This window comes from Solenopsis invicta, chromosome 4 (assembly GCF_016802725.1).
Source record: "Solenopsis invicta isolate M01_SB chromosome 4, UNIL_Sinv_3.0, whole genome shotgun sequence".
In the NCBI taxonomy this organism is placed as follows: domain Eukaryota; kingdom Metazoa; phylum Arthropoda; class Insecta; order Hymenoptera; family Formicidae; genus Solenopsis; species Solenopsis invicta.
Window position 1 is genome coordinate 19,980,110 of NC_052667.1, and position 17,157 is coordinate 19,997,266.

A 17,157-nucleotide genomic window follows, 5' to 3' on the forward strand; every position below is an offset into this window, starting at 1 on the left:
TGTTGACCTGTCAATTCTATTGGTTTCAAAACAACAAAATTTCCAACTTTTACCGTTTTTTCTGAAACTCCAATTCTATAAGTCTGAGGACATATATAAGATTCACTTGCTTTAAGTGCATTTACTCTTTGTGTCTCAGTCTCAAAGCCTTGAAATACATTTTCTAGTGTATTAAACATCTCGATCAAATGCTATAGATCGTTCTGTCCTGGTTCCTGTTCAACAGCTTGTAACATAGATAGAGTTTTAAATCTAAGAATTGTAATAAAACTGTCAGAAAAAAAATCAGAAATAAGTTCAATTATCTCCTGCACGTGAGTTCTGTTCAATGTACTGGAAGCATATAATTTAGCAACTAAAGCTCTTGATGATTCAAATACAGCATTCTTAAAATCAAGAGCAGTAATAGCAACAATACGCATGTCTCCAATCTGTTCATTTACATCACCAATCAATTGGTTCAACGACATTTCTTATATTAAAGTTTAATTCTTCATTATGTTCCGCCAAATGCTCCTGATGAAAAGTCTGTAAAGGCACTTCACGAAACATGTGGGCAGAATGTTTATCTTTCCAATGTTTTTTGAAAGATTTTACCGAATTGTACTCTCGAGAACAACCGTTTTGAACGCATTTATATACACTATAAACATTATAACGAATGAATTATCCGTAAATGACAACATAATAGAAGGCATTAATAGAAGGCAATTGAAAATGGCAATCCTTACAAATATACATGTTGAAGTACAAAAACGTAAAGCAATAATAACATGAAATAGTAATAGTAATATGAAATACTAAATATATATAAATACTAAATACTAATAATACTTAATACTTATATATTAATACTAAATTTTTTTCGAAATCAATCCCTTTAAAGAACTTAGCACACTTGTCACTCGAGGAATATTACAATCCTCTTTAAGGTATATATCATAAAAATACCTCTGGATAAAAAGCCAGACTGCTTGACACTCTTCTTGGTATGCAGCATCCAGTGCATGAAACGCTTTGAAGCATGTGTCTAGAGCTTTTAATGGAGTACGAAGCTCATACCGCACAGTATCTATTTGAACATAACTGGCAGTGATATTCGATAAAGAAGGTCCAACAAATAACAACGTCGGCTGTAAACTCAGGCCACGACTTGCTAGCCACTCGCTATATGTTTTGACTTGACGATTCAAATCCCCCGGAATCTGTAAAAATATTTTAGAAAACAGTGAGCTCACGTACTTCATAATTGTCTCATTAAAATAGGAATATTTATAACGAAAGGTAATTACAAGGACATGCAGGATAAAGGCCTTTGGCCTTCTGGCTTCTGCGAGAGATGGCATGCACACACTCGCACCTCTTGTTCTTTTACAACACAACGATGGCAGTAAATGAAATAAAATAACGTCATTGTCTAAAAAACTTAAATGGAATAGTTACAATATTAAGTTGGTTACATACAAGACAATTCGTATATAATATAAATATTTACAAAAGTGAAACGTATTCAAAGGAGGACGCAAAGAGAAACGATTTTTTTGAATGACAAATAGTCTTTATAAATACCTGTATTGGCAGCAGTCAAATCTGTCAATAATTTCTTGCCATATTCATCTGATTTGGCAATTTCAGCATTAAGAAGATCAATCAGGACTTCTTTGGTCGAATCCCACTTTGAAATTAAACCATCTTCTCTTCCAGGGTATAATTCTTTAAAATCTTGCTGAATCTACAAATCAATTCAGTTGGTGTATTTAAATTTGAAAATAAAGAAACCAAAAAAGGAGGAAGAGCATTCAATTTTCTCACCAGTAAATATCCATTAGGCAGTGCAAGCACGCCCCAATTCTTTAAATAATCATTCACAAAGGTATCGGACTTTTGTGACTGTCGGACAGAAGATGTTGCTGTCTGTTGCGATATCGGTCTGGTTTTTTTTTTAAATATTCAAAGCGTAAAGGATGTGTCACTGACCAACTGTGCAATATTTCAGGCCACGATTCAATATTGTCATACTTCAAGCGAGAGATTGCAATTTTAATTGCGGAGTTGTTTGGATCACAACTTCCTGAAAAATACCAAGCAGATGATGACAACTTTTTTTGTGAAATCTTAATAAAATAGAGCAATTAAAAAAAGTTCTGAATTCATCAATTATAAATTTATTAGCAATAAATTTATAATTACCTGTCAATTTTGCAGAATGAGTAATTTGACTATTACTTGAAATAAAATAAGACTTAGATTGAGCTAGGTGTCCAAGAACTAGCAGCTTTTTTCTTAAATTGATATTTAAGATTTTTTATTTTATCGGGAAGTTTTCCTGACGCATTCCTATGTCTGCCTACAGGTGGATAATAATACGACTCCTACATTTTAAATAAAAATGCATTAACAATTAAAAAATAAATTAAATAAATATAATTTTATAAATTTTTTGTTTGTAAATTTTACCTTACTTTCACACGGAAACAACTCACATAGTTTAGTTGCTGCAATGTTGTACTCTGAAGCTGTTGGTCTGTTAAAAAAAAAAAAAACAAAAGACAAAATTCAAAAGATTGCTTTTATTTCGTGGAAAAATTTAGAAATTTAACATTTACAATTGTCTCAGATGGAGAAGAGTATTAGCGACAGCTTCAGTTATAGCAGATCTATCTGAATCTGTGAGCATTCCCGTTTTTTTTAAATTCTCAAGAGCGGCATTACTTTTTAAGGAGTGATTTTTTAGTAGTTCCTCGAAGTCCTAAAAGTATACATGAAAAAAAATAAAAAGTGATTATCACTGAATATGTATAACAAATTTATATAAATGCACATCTATAGTAGCGAATTTAGTTAAACTGTACCAGTGCACACTGCACATATTAAAGTTAACGTATTTAAATTAATGTAAATGAGTGTTCAGTATAAATATATAAATTAATTTACAAAATCTTCAATATTTCTTTGTTATTTAATAAAATACATATTAGAAATTATCAGTCGATGTATTTGCAGTTTACTTTTAAATTAAATCAATGTACAACGACTTTAAGATGCACCAGTGTGCACTAGTGCATCGAATTCGTTATAAGTTTCAAATTAAGCACGAGAAAAATCAATTAAAATAATACGAACTAAAGTTGCTAATTCTTCAGATGATTTAAAAGAAAGTATGTGTCGGCTATATTTAGTCGGCTCTATTGAATCTGAAATTGATGTGCCTTTCTCTGTTGTCTCTTTGAATCGCTTCCTTTTTTCTTGGGTTGAATCAGGATTAGAAACAGAAAGCGTTTTTTCTAAATTCAAATCTGTGTGTTCAATAGAATGGCTCTACAAAAAAGTGAAAATAAGTTTAATATAAGAATTTTTCACTTGAGTTGTTTCATTTAATTTCAGGCGTAGATATTATTTTACCAGAATTAGTTCCTTAGATATTTCAACAATAGGTATAGATTCTATATCTATACAGTCTGCAGATTCTATTGTAATTATATTGTCATTTATTATTGAAGGAATTTCCTTAGAAGCCTGCAAATAACAATTCTAAGCAATACATAATTAACTATAAATACAAGTATATATGTGCGTGCGTGCGTGCGTGCGTGTGTGTGTGTGTGTGTGTGTGTGTATTAATTAATAAAGGACAATTTATTTTACGACCTCCGTCCTTCCTCTACATATCAACGTGTAGATTATTTGCAAATTTTCTTTTTTTAATAAATAATACCTCTCCATGAATAGCTGGCACCTATTAATTTTAAACGCTTCCAACTGTAAAGAAAACTTGTTCATAATCCTATCTGAGGAATTAATTCTTTTATTAGTTCTTCGTTTAAAGCAAGTAATCTTCTCATATTATTTATTTTTTGACCTAGTGTGCGCGAGAGCAGCGAGCATTCGCGAGTGAGCGCGGCAAATACACGGGAGGTAGAATAACAGTCAATAACTCGATTGTTCAACGGAGTTAAGAATATTTATTATTCCGGAATGACAAGAGTTAAGCGTCAATCGAATAGAGAAGTCCGTATGAAGGCCCGGGTCGACAATGAGAGTTCGCTCGCGTCCGATATCCGAATGTGTAAGCCGATCGAACAATTATTCTACGCGCGATTACTTAAAGACTCGAGGGCGTGCAAAAGACATCTGCCTGGTCCCCAAGCACGCGCGCCTTATAAAGGCGATCGGAACCTTCTAGAAAGATTCGGCGGGAAACTGGCAGATAACAACAATCCCATTGTTCCGGATCCTTCTAGAAGGATCCTCAGAGTTTGACGAAAACATGTTTATTTGCATTGGAAGCGGCCGTTTGATTTCTCGAACGACCGTTTGACTGCCGTTCGACAACGGCCGTGCTCCCGCGCGCTCGCGCGCTCGCTCGCGAACAGCGGTTCGTCGCGAGCGGGAAACACAGCACGCGAAAGCGTTCCTTTCCCGCGCGCCGCTCCGAACTTATTTTTTGACCTAGGAAAACAATATATAAAATTTATCTTAAAATGTGAAATATTTTTGATATTTCTGCATTAAACAAACAGCACAATATTTTGCAGCATAATGTCAAAATGCAAACGTAATTTTATTCTAAAAATGCACTGACGAAAGATTGATTAAACATGTTTAATTTACAATCACTTCTTTAATATTTATATATTGAGGAAAAAAAAATATATATGTATGTATGTATGTATGTATGTATGTACGTAATAGCTGTGCAACGCACCATACTACACACACACACGCACGCACGCACACACACACACAAACACACACACAGAGAGAGGGGGGGGATGTATATGTTGAGATAGATATATGTATGTATGTATATAGAGAGAGAGAGAGAGAGAGAGAGAACCTGTGTAAATATAACGATACCATAACGACTATTGTTAAGATTAAGGTTACAGGATCGACTTTTTAGAGAGGATTTATGAGTTGAAAGATTTCAAGTACTTACTTGTAAACATCTCAATCAAGTCTCTTAAGTCTTCTTCTTGCAACCAACTAATTATTTCCTTGTCCATGGTGTGGAGGGACTAACACAAGAGACACTGTTAACACTTCGATCTCAATTGTAACAATCAAATGGAAGCCCGGTAGACAAAAGACTGCGTCTGCCGTGTATGCGAGCACGATCCAGCGCGGCGTGAACAAATGCGTATCATCGAAAACGTGATGCACAGCGCGCATATGGCGGCGACGATCATCTTTGCAAATTAAGAATATATTCTTAATTTAAGAGGAAATATTCTTATATCTGTTAAGAGGACATATTAAGTACATATTTCAAGAATACAATTTTTTCGGTGTAATAAATAAATAAATGGACACTATTCTTGTTGTACAAATGAGGTCAATATTTGTAATGTTCATGGAAGACACAACAGAACGTGTGTTTATTAATAAGTATTAATTGTATTTAACCAATATTCATTAATAAATACACTTCTGTTGATCTTCCATGAATGTTATAATTATTTCATAATGTTTTTAATTATATAAAATGTAAATTATAAATTTGTCACATTGACGTTACAAAAACAATGTTATACTCAAAATGTTACTGCGTTACAATAATTAAGGTCACCTTGATATCAATAAAACGTCCATACAACATTAATAAAAATGTTTCAATAATGTTTCACATACGTCTCAAGAATGTCACAAATGAGATCTTTCATATGGAACATAAATGAGATAAGAAATTTTTGGTCGCAAGAATATTACTTAAACGTTCTTACGATGTACACTGCAACATTTCTCGGACAACACATCTACGTTTCTTAAACGTTTCTTAAACGTTCCAGGAATGTCACAAATGTAACATCTCATTTGTAACGTAAATGAGGTAGGACATTCCGGGTTATCGACATGTTTCATAGATGTTTTCGAGATATACCCTCAAACATCGCACTGCCACAATGTGATATCGCTGTAACATCTCTTAAACGTAATTTTGTTTAGTGGGAACATTGCCAAAAATATTTTACTGATTTTACTAGTCGAGTTCAAAAACTTATTAATATTTTATTCTTTCAAGTATTATTATTATTATTATTATTATTATTATTTAAATAAATTCTTATTTTAATATTCATTATACTATACTAATTTGCCTTCAATGCTCTTTCACGTAATACGCGATTAACGTATGAGACGAATGCGTTTTAACACGGAAAAATCGAGTGCATAAACGGGTACATATCCCAGCAAACACAGTTACATAACAGCAATGTTAATAAAATAAAATCGAAAGTAACACGCAATATAACATGCGCGTTACATGTAATGTCCATGTTAGTTGTAATTTTTCACTCATAAGAAAAATAACAGTTACATAACAGTTGTATCATATTTGTTATACAGCCCTGCCGAAAATGTACGATTAAAACCGATAAAAAAAAAGTAATCCGAATCGATCGGGATTTCTGCACCGAAAATATAGTATTAAAATGGATTGAAAATAAAAACCCAATCAAAACCCAGATAGATTTATTAAAACAGAATACATTAATGTAAATGTAATAAATGTTTAATTTACAAAAAAGATTAAATTTGAATTAAACATTTCATTTAAGTATAAAATTAAATTACAATACAAATTACACATAAAAATATAAAATTTTATATGGAACAGCGTTCCACACATACACATCATGTTTGAAAAAAGTGAGAGCGAGTATTCGTCTCGAGGTTACAATAAGCAACTCCTAAAAGTCTCACTGAAGTATAAGCTGGGGAGTCGGCCGCCGTGACGCCTAGATATAACGCATGTGGCCGCATTCGACTCACGAGAAAATCTCCCACGGCGTGGCCACCTAGTGGTGGCGCCAGAACTCACTTGTTAAATCCATTTTAATTCAAAATTACAGAATTTCATAAATTATAATTAAATCAAATTTTAATGCAATATGACACGTTGAGACGCTAACAATTCTTATGTACCATTTTTAAATAGATATTTTGATGACAATACTATAAATCACGTTAACAAATTTGTAAAATTGTCCGAAAGCTATGTTTTTTTTGGCAATTATAATAATTCTTGACAACCGTCAAGAAAAAAATAGTTTCCGAACAATTTTACAAATTAGTAAAAATGATGTACAATGTTATTTTATCAAAATAGCTTTTTATTTAAAAAATAGCACGCAAGAATTTTTAGCGTTTCAGCATATCATTTCTTGCTACTAATGTCAGGATTTTGAAACGTGGTCGCTGAGAGTATTGAGGAGTCTTAATGCAAATGAATTAAAATTTTAAAAAATTTATATATTATGCATTACACTTAAATAATTCACGAAAGCGATATTAAAATCAATTACGATTCGTATATAATTAAAACCGATTACTTTTTAATCCGCTCGTGGATTGAATCGATTAAAACAGATTAAAATCAATTAAAAAGGATTCCGTTTTAATCGGTTTTAATCGCACATTTTTGGCAGGGAGGAGTCGTATTAATAATTCAGTTTTATAACAGTTATATTATTAAAATGAAATGTTTGTTATATAAACCTGATAAACGGCAGTTATATGACTGTTATAAATTATTGTGTTGTAATATCAACAATTCAATTTTACATAACTACAATATTGCTAGAATGTAAAAATTCGTTATATAACGTGACACACGCAAGTTATATAACTATTATTTACTGTGTTTGCTGGGATAGTATGCATATATAAGGAGTTTGTTATTTTTCAAGAATGGTACATCGAAATAACATTTTATGTTATATATGGTTGGATTTGTATAAAAGTAAGCTCTAATTCTGTCATTAAAAGATTTGAAAATTTTTAAAAAACAAATGTGAAGTGGTAGGAGAAGTACAAAAATAATTTAAAAAAATTTTTTTAATTATAGTTGTAAAGTACTCTTCGAGCCATTCAACTTTTATTCAGAACTTTTTTTCTCTCTTTTATAGTTTCGACAATATTCGCTTGAAAAGAAGAAAACTGATTTTTTTCGAAAAGGTGTTTCACCTCCTTAACCTGAAATTAGGCACGAACAAAAAATATTTTTGTACTAAGGATGAACTCTATGTGTACACAAAATTTCAGAATTTTTTTCATTTCCCGGTTTGTAAACCTTTGTAAGTATTTTATATTTAAGTGTTTATATGTAATACTTGTGTTTTCTAACATGTAAATTGAAAATGTTTTTATAGATGTACAAACACATGAAGGAATGGATGTTCAAGAACAAAGAAAACTTGGAACTTTCATCGTGGTGGAATGAAATCCGATCTAAATTGTAATAATATTATAAGTATTACTACAAGAAATTATTCCCATTATAGTATAAACACACACGCGCGCGCGTGAGGGTTCATGGAGAGAGAGAGACTTATAGATCCAATCAGCACACAATATTTTTTAAATGTTTTTTTAATATTTATTTAATATTAATTTTTCATTGTACAATTCATTATAACAAAACTATTTATTAAATATTTATTAAATATTTATTTAAAATTTATTTAACGTTTATTTAACATTTATTTAACATTAATTTAATATTTATTTCACATTAACTTTTTATTTGGATAAACATGTTTTAAAAACATTAATTTAACATTTATTCAAAATTAATTTAATATTTATTTTACATTAATGTTTTATTTAAAAAAACTGTTTATAAAAACATTAATTTAACATTTACTTAACATTTATTTAATATTTATTTTATATTAATTTTTTATTTGAAACAACAATTTCAAAAACATTAATTTTACGTTTGTTGAATATTAATTTAATATTTATTTTTTATTTTTTTTAATAAACATTTTTTTAATAAACATAAATATTTATTTAATATTGTTTAAGTATTATTTTTCATAAATTATTTAATTGAAAAAATAATTTTAGTAGGCATTTTTTAAATGTTTATTTAATATTAATTTTTTTACTTATTTTTCATCTCTATAAAATTATGTTTATTTATTATTTATTTAACATTTAAGCTCTTTATTTTTGAACTATTATTAAATTTAAAATTTGTTTAAAAAATGTTTTAATCACATCTATGAAAATCAGTAAAAAATTAACTTGTATATATTTAAATAAATAATATACTTTAATTATATATATTTCGTCTTTTTGATAACATATTGACCTGATCTATCAGTGATATACATGCATAAACACAAAGTGTTTACAGATCATCACGAGGGATCAGTTCGCAGCGATCATAAAAGTCAACGTTCACCGGAGTCGCAACTTGGATGGGTGACCGCGTGGAAATCTCCGAGAAAAAAATTCTTAAGAAAAAATCCTCAATATTAAAAAAAATTGTTTAATGTAAAAAGGGGTGTAAATCCACTAATTTTAACGTTTTTGAAAAATTTTTTTATTGCAAAAGCTTTTTTTTAAATATTGTTTTGCTCATTTATGCTTCGTTAAAAAGAACGTTTCTTTAACGTTTAATAAACGTTTTCTTTAAATGTTTTAAAAACGTTTTTATAATATTTGAAAAACATTTTTTTTTAATGTTAAAATAAATATTTTTTTAATGAAAAAAAGGGCACTTAACCCATTAGTTTTAATGTTTTTATAAATGTTTTTTAAATGTTTTTAAAAACATTTTTTAAATATTGTGCGCTGATTGGGGAATATTATCAAAATGCATAATAACTTGAAAAAAGCGCATAAAATATTATTTGTTCAAAATTTATCATATTAATATTTAAATATTGAAATAATTTGTTATCTGTTATAGCAATTGGTGCTTCAATTATTTGTACATTTTTAATGTGATAATTCTAATATGATAATTGATGCTTCCATACATTGTTTTTTAATACACAATTTGAATATATGTATACACATATTAATATAAAGGTTTTTACATCTTTATCTTTTTAGATCTTTGCTAATATATAATATATATTAATAATACCGTTTATATTTTATTATTATATATTATTTATTTATTAAATAATATTAAACATTTTTAATTGATAAACAATTTGTACCACTCTTAGAATAAAAGAGGATTGATTTAATTGAATACAACAAAATAAAATAATACTAATAAAGCTGAGCTGACATTAGATATTTGCGTGTACAATAGTATATTATTATTAAAATATTTACATATAGGGTAAACCGAGACGAATCGGATAATTATAAGTTTTGAGACAGTTTATTATTAGTTTTTTATTTCATTTATCCTTTTATCATGCTAGTTACTTTCGCGCACCCGTTCTACAGCAGAAACAGTAGACAACAATTCAGCATTGTGTATATTTCAATGTCAGTTGATGGACAAACGCAAAAGTGTGTGTGAAGCTGGCACATCATTTGGTGGAAAATCACTAAACATTGACAGTTCTGAGTTTATTTTCAATAGTTCTACAGTTCCTGATAGATAAAACAAATAGTTCTGGCCTTTAAAGCGAAAAAAACGCATAGGACAAAGTGAGGTGCCAGGTTCACGCAGCACCTCAGTTTGTCCTACGACATTTTCCAGACCGAATTCTTGTAGGATTTTAAAAGATCTATAGTTCTAGATGAGTTCTAGAAAGAGTTCCAGCGTTTAACATAGTTTTTTTATTTTTTTTCATTCTTTTTTTATAAAACATTAATGTTATAATATTATAAAATAGAGTTCCGTGTGCAAAAAAATATTTTTCCTACAGTTCTCAACATAGTAAAGCGCGTTCCAAAGAGTTCCGGGCGATTCCGATATTAGTTAATTAACAAAAAATTAATAACACCCGAAAAAGTCGATTTTCCGCACATATAGGTGAGGTGCTGGACTTTTTCGAAGAGTTCTGTGTACGAAAAAATATTTTTCCAACAGTTCTCAACATATTGAAGCGCGTTCCGAAGAGTTCCGGGCGATTCCGATATTAGTTAATTAACAAAAAATTAATAACACCCGAAAAACCCGATTTTCCGCACATATAGGTGAGGTGCTGGACTTTTTCGAAGAGTTCTGTGTACGAAAAAATATTTTTCCTACAGTTCTCAACATATTAAAGCGCGTACCGAAGAGTTCTGACTGCTAACATTATTAATTGTTTATAAATAGTAAATCCTTCGATAAAGAGATGTACACGAAATATAAGTAAGTTGCTTGTCGAAAGTCGACAGTTCTATGCTCCAAAAAATATTTTCCTTGTAGTTCTCAACGTATTGAAATCTCTTCCGAATATTTCTGTGCGCTAATATTATTAATTGTTTATAAAAAAATTTCTATCCATCAAATATACGTAATTATGAGTGAGACGATGGTTGACTTTTAGGATTTTTGTTGAATAAAATATATGTTTTGTGTTTTTCTGTGTACAATCAATTTTAGTGGAGTTTTTTCGATTAGTGTCATTTTTTATATTTTTGACTGGTATTTAATTTTGTTTATTGTCGTAATTTCGGATATATCACACGCTGCCCTTTTCTCGTTCTTAGCGTATTCCCAGAACCAACGACGTGGACGTGACGAGATTATGGTTCCTTTTTGTTTTGTCTTTGGATTTTATTTTTTTTAATACTTTTTTTCTGATCGGATTTATATTTTTAATGATTTGGTTTTTTTATTTAGATTTTTTTGTTACGATTGGGATGTGCTTATTACGTTTTTTTTTAACGTATCGTTTTATTACGTTACGTTTTTCATGTGTACGTACGATCCAGTTTTTGTATTTGTTTATAATTGGGCGTACAATAGTACGTGTGGCGTGATTGTGTCGTGAGGTGAGACTTGTTGTCTTTTTGACTTTAAATCATCATATTCGTACCACGATGTAGTCGTGTATATAATGGCAGTATAGTGGGCTGCATTATTGATATAATTGACAATTCCGCGTAGAATGTATTTTCTATTTCCCACTGTTACGTTTTTGGTAATGCCTTCTAAATTGTACAGTTTCGTTTCTAATCCAATACTTTTTATATAATTTGGATCACTTAAAACGCTTGTATCTATTATTACATGCGGCCCGTACTCTTCACTTATTTTACATTGATTTTGGCATTTTGGGCATGTTTGTTTGGTATCATACGTGTCGTTGATTGCATCTTGAATATACCCCAATCCTTTTGTTAAAAGTATGTTTACATTAATGCTTATAGCTGTAAACTTTCTTTCATTCGTATAGTGGCATGAAAGACATATTTTTTGTCTTTTTAGACTAGGCAGTAATGCGTATGTATACTCGGCTAGATGAGCAGCATTGCACATTGCATCTAAGGATTGGAATCGTCTAGTATAATTTTCTTGTTGGAACAGTGACAAGCTAGCGAGGAAAGAAGCTCTTTCGACATACTCATTCTTTGTGATTTTTCCTCTGCTTATAATTTTTATTGCCAATTGCAAGAAATTGCAATCTTTTATGTTTTGCACAATTTGTTTATATTCTGAATTCATTCCTATCATGTGCAGCGTGCAATGGAGGAGAGCGTCAAAAGCGCACGTATTGCGCACCATTATAGTTTCTTTTTTTAATTTGACGGGTTGACATATACTTCCATTTTTTATTATGGGAATACACACTGTGTTATGCGACTCTATGCTGTCCCATTCAGGACATTTGTCTAAATAAGTTTCCTTTTTAACGTGGCCAGATTTTTTGGAATGTTCCGCCAATCCCATCCAATTTTCTTTCAAATTTAGTGAACATGTCTCATTTGAGGTTGCTGAATCTGATATTGAAATTGATTTTGAATGAACTTTAACACTGTAGTTGTATGATTCGTCGGTAGAATTTGCTTTACTTGTAGCAGAATTATCTGTTACTTCAGTATTAGAAATTGATGTTAGATTGTGACAGGAGTTACTATTTTCAAATAATTCCTGTTCCATTTCAACATCTAATTTAATATTTGGATCGGATTCGTGTATATTTATTTGATTTTGTTTTGATTTGCAATCTGGTCCACTTGAAGAAGCGTCACGCGCTTCAATATGTTGAGAACTGTAGGAAAAATATTTTTTCGTACACAGAACTCTTCGAAAAAGTCCAGCACCTCACCTATATGTGCGGAAAATCGACTTTTTCGGGTGTTATTAATTTTTTGTTAATTAACTAATATAGGAATCGCCCGGAACTCTTCGGCACGCGCTTTAATATGTTGAGAACTGTAGAAAAAATATTTTTTCGTACACAGAACTCTTCGAAAAAGTCCAGCACCTCACCTATATGTGCGGAAAATCGGCTTTTTCGGGTGTTATTAATTTTTTGTTAATTAACTAATATCGGAATCGCCCGGAACTCTTCGGCACGCGCTTTAATATGTTGAGAACTGTAGGAAAAATATTTTTTCGTTCACAGAACTCTTCGAAAAAGTCCAGCACCTCACCTATATGTGCGGAAAATCGACTTTTTCGGGAGTTATTAATTTTTTGTTAATTAACTAATATCGGAATCGCCCGGAACTCTTCGGAACGCGCTTCAATATGTTGAGAACTGTAGGAAAAATATTTTTTCGTACACAGAACTCTTCGAAAAAGTCCAGCACCTCACCTATATGTGCGGAAAATCGACTTTTTCGGGTGTTATTAATTTTTTGTTAATTAACTAATATCGGAATCGCCCGGAACTCTTCGGCACGCGCTTCAATATGTTGAGAACTGTAGAAAAAATATTTTTTCGTACACAGAACTCTTCGAAAAAGTCCAGCACCTCACCTATATGTGCGGAAAATCGGCTTTTTCGGGTGTTATTAATTTTTTGTTAATTAACTAATATCGGAATCGCCCGGAACTCTTCGGCACGCGCTTTAATATGTTGAGAACTGTAGGAAAAATATTTTTTCGTTCACAGAACTCTTCGAAAAAGTCCAGCACCTCACCTATATGTGCGGAAAATCGACTTTTTCGGGAGTTATTAATTTTTTGTTAATTAACTAATATCGGAATCGCCCGGAACTCTTCGGAACGCGCTTCAATATGTTGAGAACTGTTGGAAAAATATTTTTTCGTACACAGAACTCTTCGAAAAAGTCCAGCACCTCACCTATATGTGCGGAAAATCGACTTTTTCGGGAGTTATTAATTTTTTGTTAATTAACTAATATCGGAATCGCCCGGAACTCTTCGGAACGCGCTTCAATATGTTGAGAACTGTTGGAAAAATATTTTTTCGTACACAGAACTCTTCGAAAAAGTCCAGCACCTCACCTATATGTGCGGAAAATCGACTTTTTCGGGTGTTATTAATTTTTTGTTAATTAACTAATATCGGAATCGCCCGGAACTCTTCGGCACGCGCTTCAATATGTTGAGAACTGTAGAAAAAATATTTTTTCGTACACAGAACTCTTCGAAAAAGTCCAGCACCTCACCTATATGTGCGGAAAATCGGCTTTTTCGGGTGTTATTAATTTTTTGTTAATTAACTAATATCGGAATCGCCCGGAACTCTTCGGCACGCGCTTTAATATGTTGAGAACTGTAGGAAAAATATTTTTTCGTTCACAGAACTCTTCGAAAAAGTCCAGCACCTCACCTATATGTGCGGAAAATCGACTTTTTCGGGAGTTATTAATTTTTTGTTAATTAACTAATATCGGAATCGCCCGGAACTCTTCGGAACGCGCTTCAATATGTTGAGAACTGTTGGAAAAATATTTTTTCGTACACAGAACTCTTCGAAAAAGTCCAGCACCTCACCTATATGTGCGGAAAATCGACTTTTTCGGGTGTTATTAATTTTTTGTTAATTAACTAATATCGGAATCGCCCGGAACTCTTTGGAACGCGCTTTACTATGTTGAGAACTGTAGGAAAAATATTTTTTTGCACACGGAACTCTATTTTATAATATTATAACATTAATGTTTTATAAAAAAAAAAATGAAAAAAAATAAAAAAACTATGTTAAACGCTGGAACTCTTTCTAGAACTCATCTAGAACTATAGATCTTTTAAAATCCTACAAGAATTCGGTCTGGAAAATGTCGTAGGACAAACTGAGGTGCTGCGTGAACCTGGCACCTCACTTTGTCCTATGCGTTTTTTTCGCTTTAAAGGCCAGAACTATTTGTTTTATCTATCAGGAACTGTAGAACTATTGAAAATAAACTCAGAACTGTCAATGTTTAGTGATTTTCCACCAAATGATGTGCCAGCTTCACACACACAACGCAAAATGCATGAAGAAATTTTGTCTCTTATTTAAAATCATGATACGAATTTTGTGAGTTTAAAACGTTTTTTTTTTATCACAAAATCCACTTATTGCCAGAAAAGTGGGAAAAAGTTGTAGCTAGCAATAGACACTATTTTGAATAAATTATAATTTAACGTTTCTCTTAAATAGATGTGTATTTTTCGCAAAAAAATCCTTCAAAATTAATTGGAGCACCTAATAATTTCTATACACTAAAAAAAAATATTACTAAATATCAATAAGTATTTGTTTGTATTTTTAAGAAAATATTTACTAAATATAAATATATATTTATTTAGTAAAAGAACAACTAATTAAATTTAATTATCAGTTTTCTTTAATTGACTAAATAATTACGTACTGCAAGTAAATATTTTCTTGCAAATATACAAACAAACATTTATTAAAATTTAATAATTTTTTTTTCAATGTACATACACAAGCGATTAATAATGTCTTGCCTATGCAGTCCTTTTCTCCTTATATTTTCATATACGTGTAACGTATATATTCTATATGAATGCATGCGCATATGCACGTGGAAGAAATTAATGACCGCTTATGTAAATAATGAACCATAAATTAAGCTAATAACAAGTCAGTAACAAGACAGTATATATAATAACGGGAAAAGCATTGTTTTACTTACTATTGTCCTGCACCTTGGTGATCACTCATTAAACTCTGGCTTTACGTTGCAGCCTGTTAACGGTCTTATACCTACTATGCAGTTTAGGACTACGTGACTCAGTGATGTGAGCTCGGCCCGGTTTTTCGCGCATGCGCGGCGCATACGGTAACAGTAACGTACGTAATATCAAGAAAAAGATGTGCTGTTGATCGCCCGTACATAGTGATATGAAAATGTTTATAGAAAATTTAATAAATTTGCAACTTATTATTTATTAAAAATTAATCTATATTTAATAATAATAGAATTAAAGATACGCTGAAAAAAAGGGAAAGGGAGCTGAAATAATTCAAGAAAACAAATAAAGATTTAAAATAAAATATTTATTTTGGCAGAATTATTAAAGAAAACCAACATTTGTTGCAAGGGTAAGGAAAACTGTCAAAAACCTTACCAGTTTTCAATAAAAAAATACATTTTAAAAATACAAAATTAACATGTTACATTATCACATTTTTAACATAAACATATTTAATAACATAAATAAAAAATAATTTACAAAATAAAATATTGCATCTTTGGCTTTTATCACATACTTATTACTATATCACATTTTTATTGCATATTTTATTACAAATGTATAAATAATGCATAAAAAATAAACTCTGAAAACCAAAATAAAAATGTAATATCTTATAATAATTAAACTCTGAAAAATAAAATAAAAATTAATAATAAAAATTATAATGTGCAGCATGCAGAAAGAAAATATAGGCTAGATGGGCTAGATGTAAAAACCAAAAAATGTTATGCAAAATAATACAAAAAATATTAAGCATTATCAGATGTGCATTGATTTTTATATAAATTTTGCGTGTTATGCAGTTCGAAATGCTTCACGTCAGGTTGAAATGTAAAGCAATTAATGTTTTTAGCTTGAAAACTTGATCGAATTACACAAATTGAGGAAAGAGTATTATTACACAATCGATTTCTTTTTTTACTTTTTACGTCTGTGACAATAGAAAATATTCTTTCAGCCTCGGCATTGGAATGAGGATAACAAAGGACTACTTCAACTAATAATTGTAAATTTGGAAACATCTTTTCCCCGTCAAAATTTTTACATTGCAATACATTATTCCACATTTCATCTATTGGTAGAGAAGCTAACTGTATTTTTTGTTGTTCGTCAAAACTCGTTGGTAATATGTCCCACTCGAAAGCTAAATCTGATATATTAATATGTTCAACTTGCTTAGCAATATGAGTTAAATATTTAATTTTATTTCTACCGTCTTTATAAAGAGCAATTTTAGGATCTAGAAAATTTAATTGTTTAAAAAATTCATCGTTATAAGGTAGACGTTTTAGCATTTCTCGAACTGCCGTAACATAAAAATCCAAACATTTTAATTTAATTTCTTG

General features: G+C 30.6%; 2 protein-coding genes across 4 annotated transcripts in view; both read right to left on the reverse strand.

Moving 5' to 3' along the window:
• The window catches only part of LOC105202983 (F-box/WD repeat-containing protein 9), a 35,572-nt gene extending 19,721 nt beyond the window's left edge, over positions 1 to 15,851 (reverse strand). Inside the window, exons 1-4 of one of the 3 annotated variants that reach the window (XM_039448030.1) lie at positions 1,813 to 2,070; positions 1,570 to 1,732; positions 1,293 to 1,425; positions 952 to 1,205 (exon numbers count right to left, since the gene is read on the reverse strand). In XM_039448030.1, coding sequence (XP_039303964.1) covers positions 952 to 1,205; positions 1,293 to 1,346 — 308 coding nt within the window. In that variant the 5' untranslated portion in view covers positions 1,347 to 1,425; positions 1,570 to 1,732; positions 1,813 to 2,070. Of the gene's footprint in view, positions 1 to 951; positions 1,426 to 1,569; positions 1,733 to 1,812; positions 2,071 to 15,747 lie in introns of those variants that run through there. The other 2 variants (XM_039448029.1, XM_039448031.1) reach the window with 2 other exon arrangements.
• On the reverse strand, positions 2,538 to 5,006 carry LOC120357610. Its single transcript, XM_039448454.1, has 4 exons — positions 4,940 to 5,006; positions 3,403 to 3,467; positions 3,124 to 3,318; positions 2,538 to 2,749 (listed from the first exon to the last, which is right to left on the reverse strand). Exons 1-4 carry the CDS (start codon positions 5,004 to 5,006, stop codon positions 2,603 to 2,605), a joined length of 474 nt encoding a protein of 157 aa, XP_039304388.1. The 3' UTR covers positions 2,538 to 2,602.
• Positions 15,852 to 17,157: the final 1,306 nt, after the last annotated feature.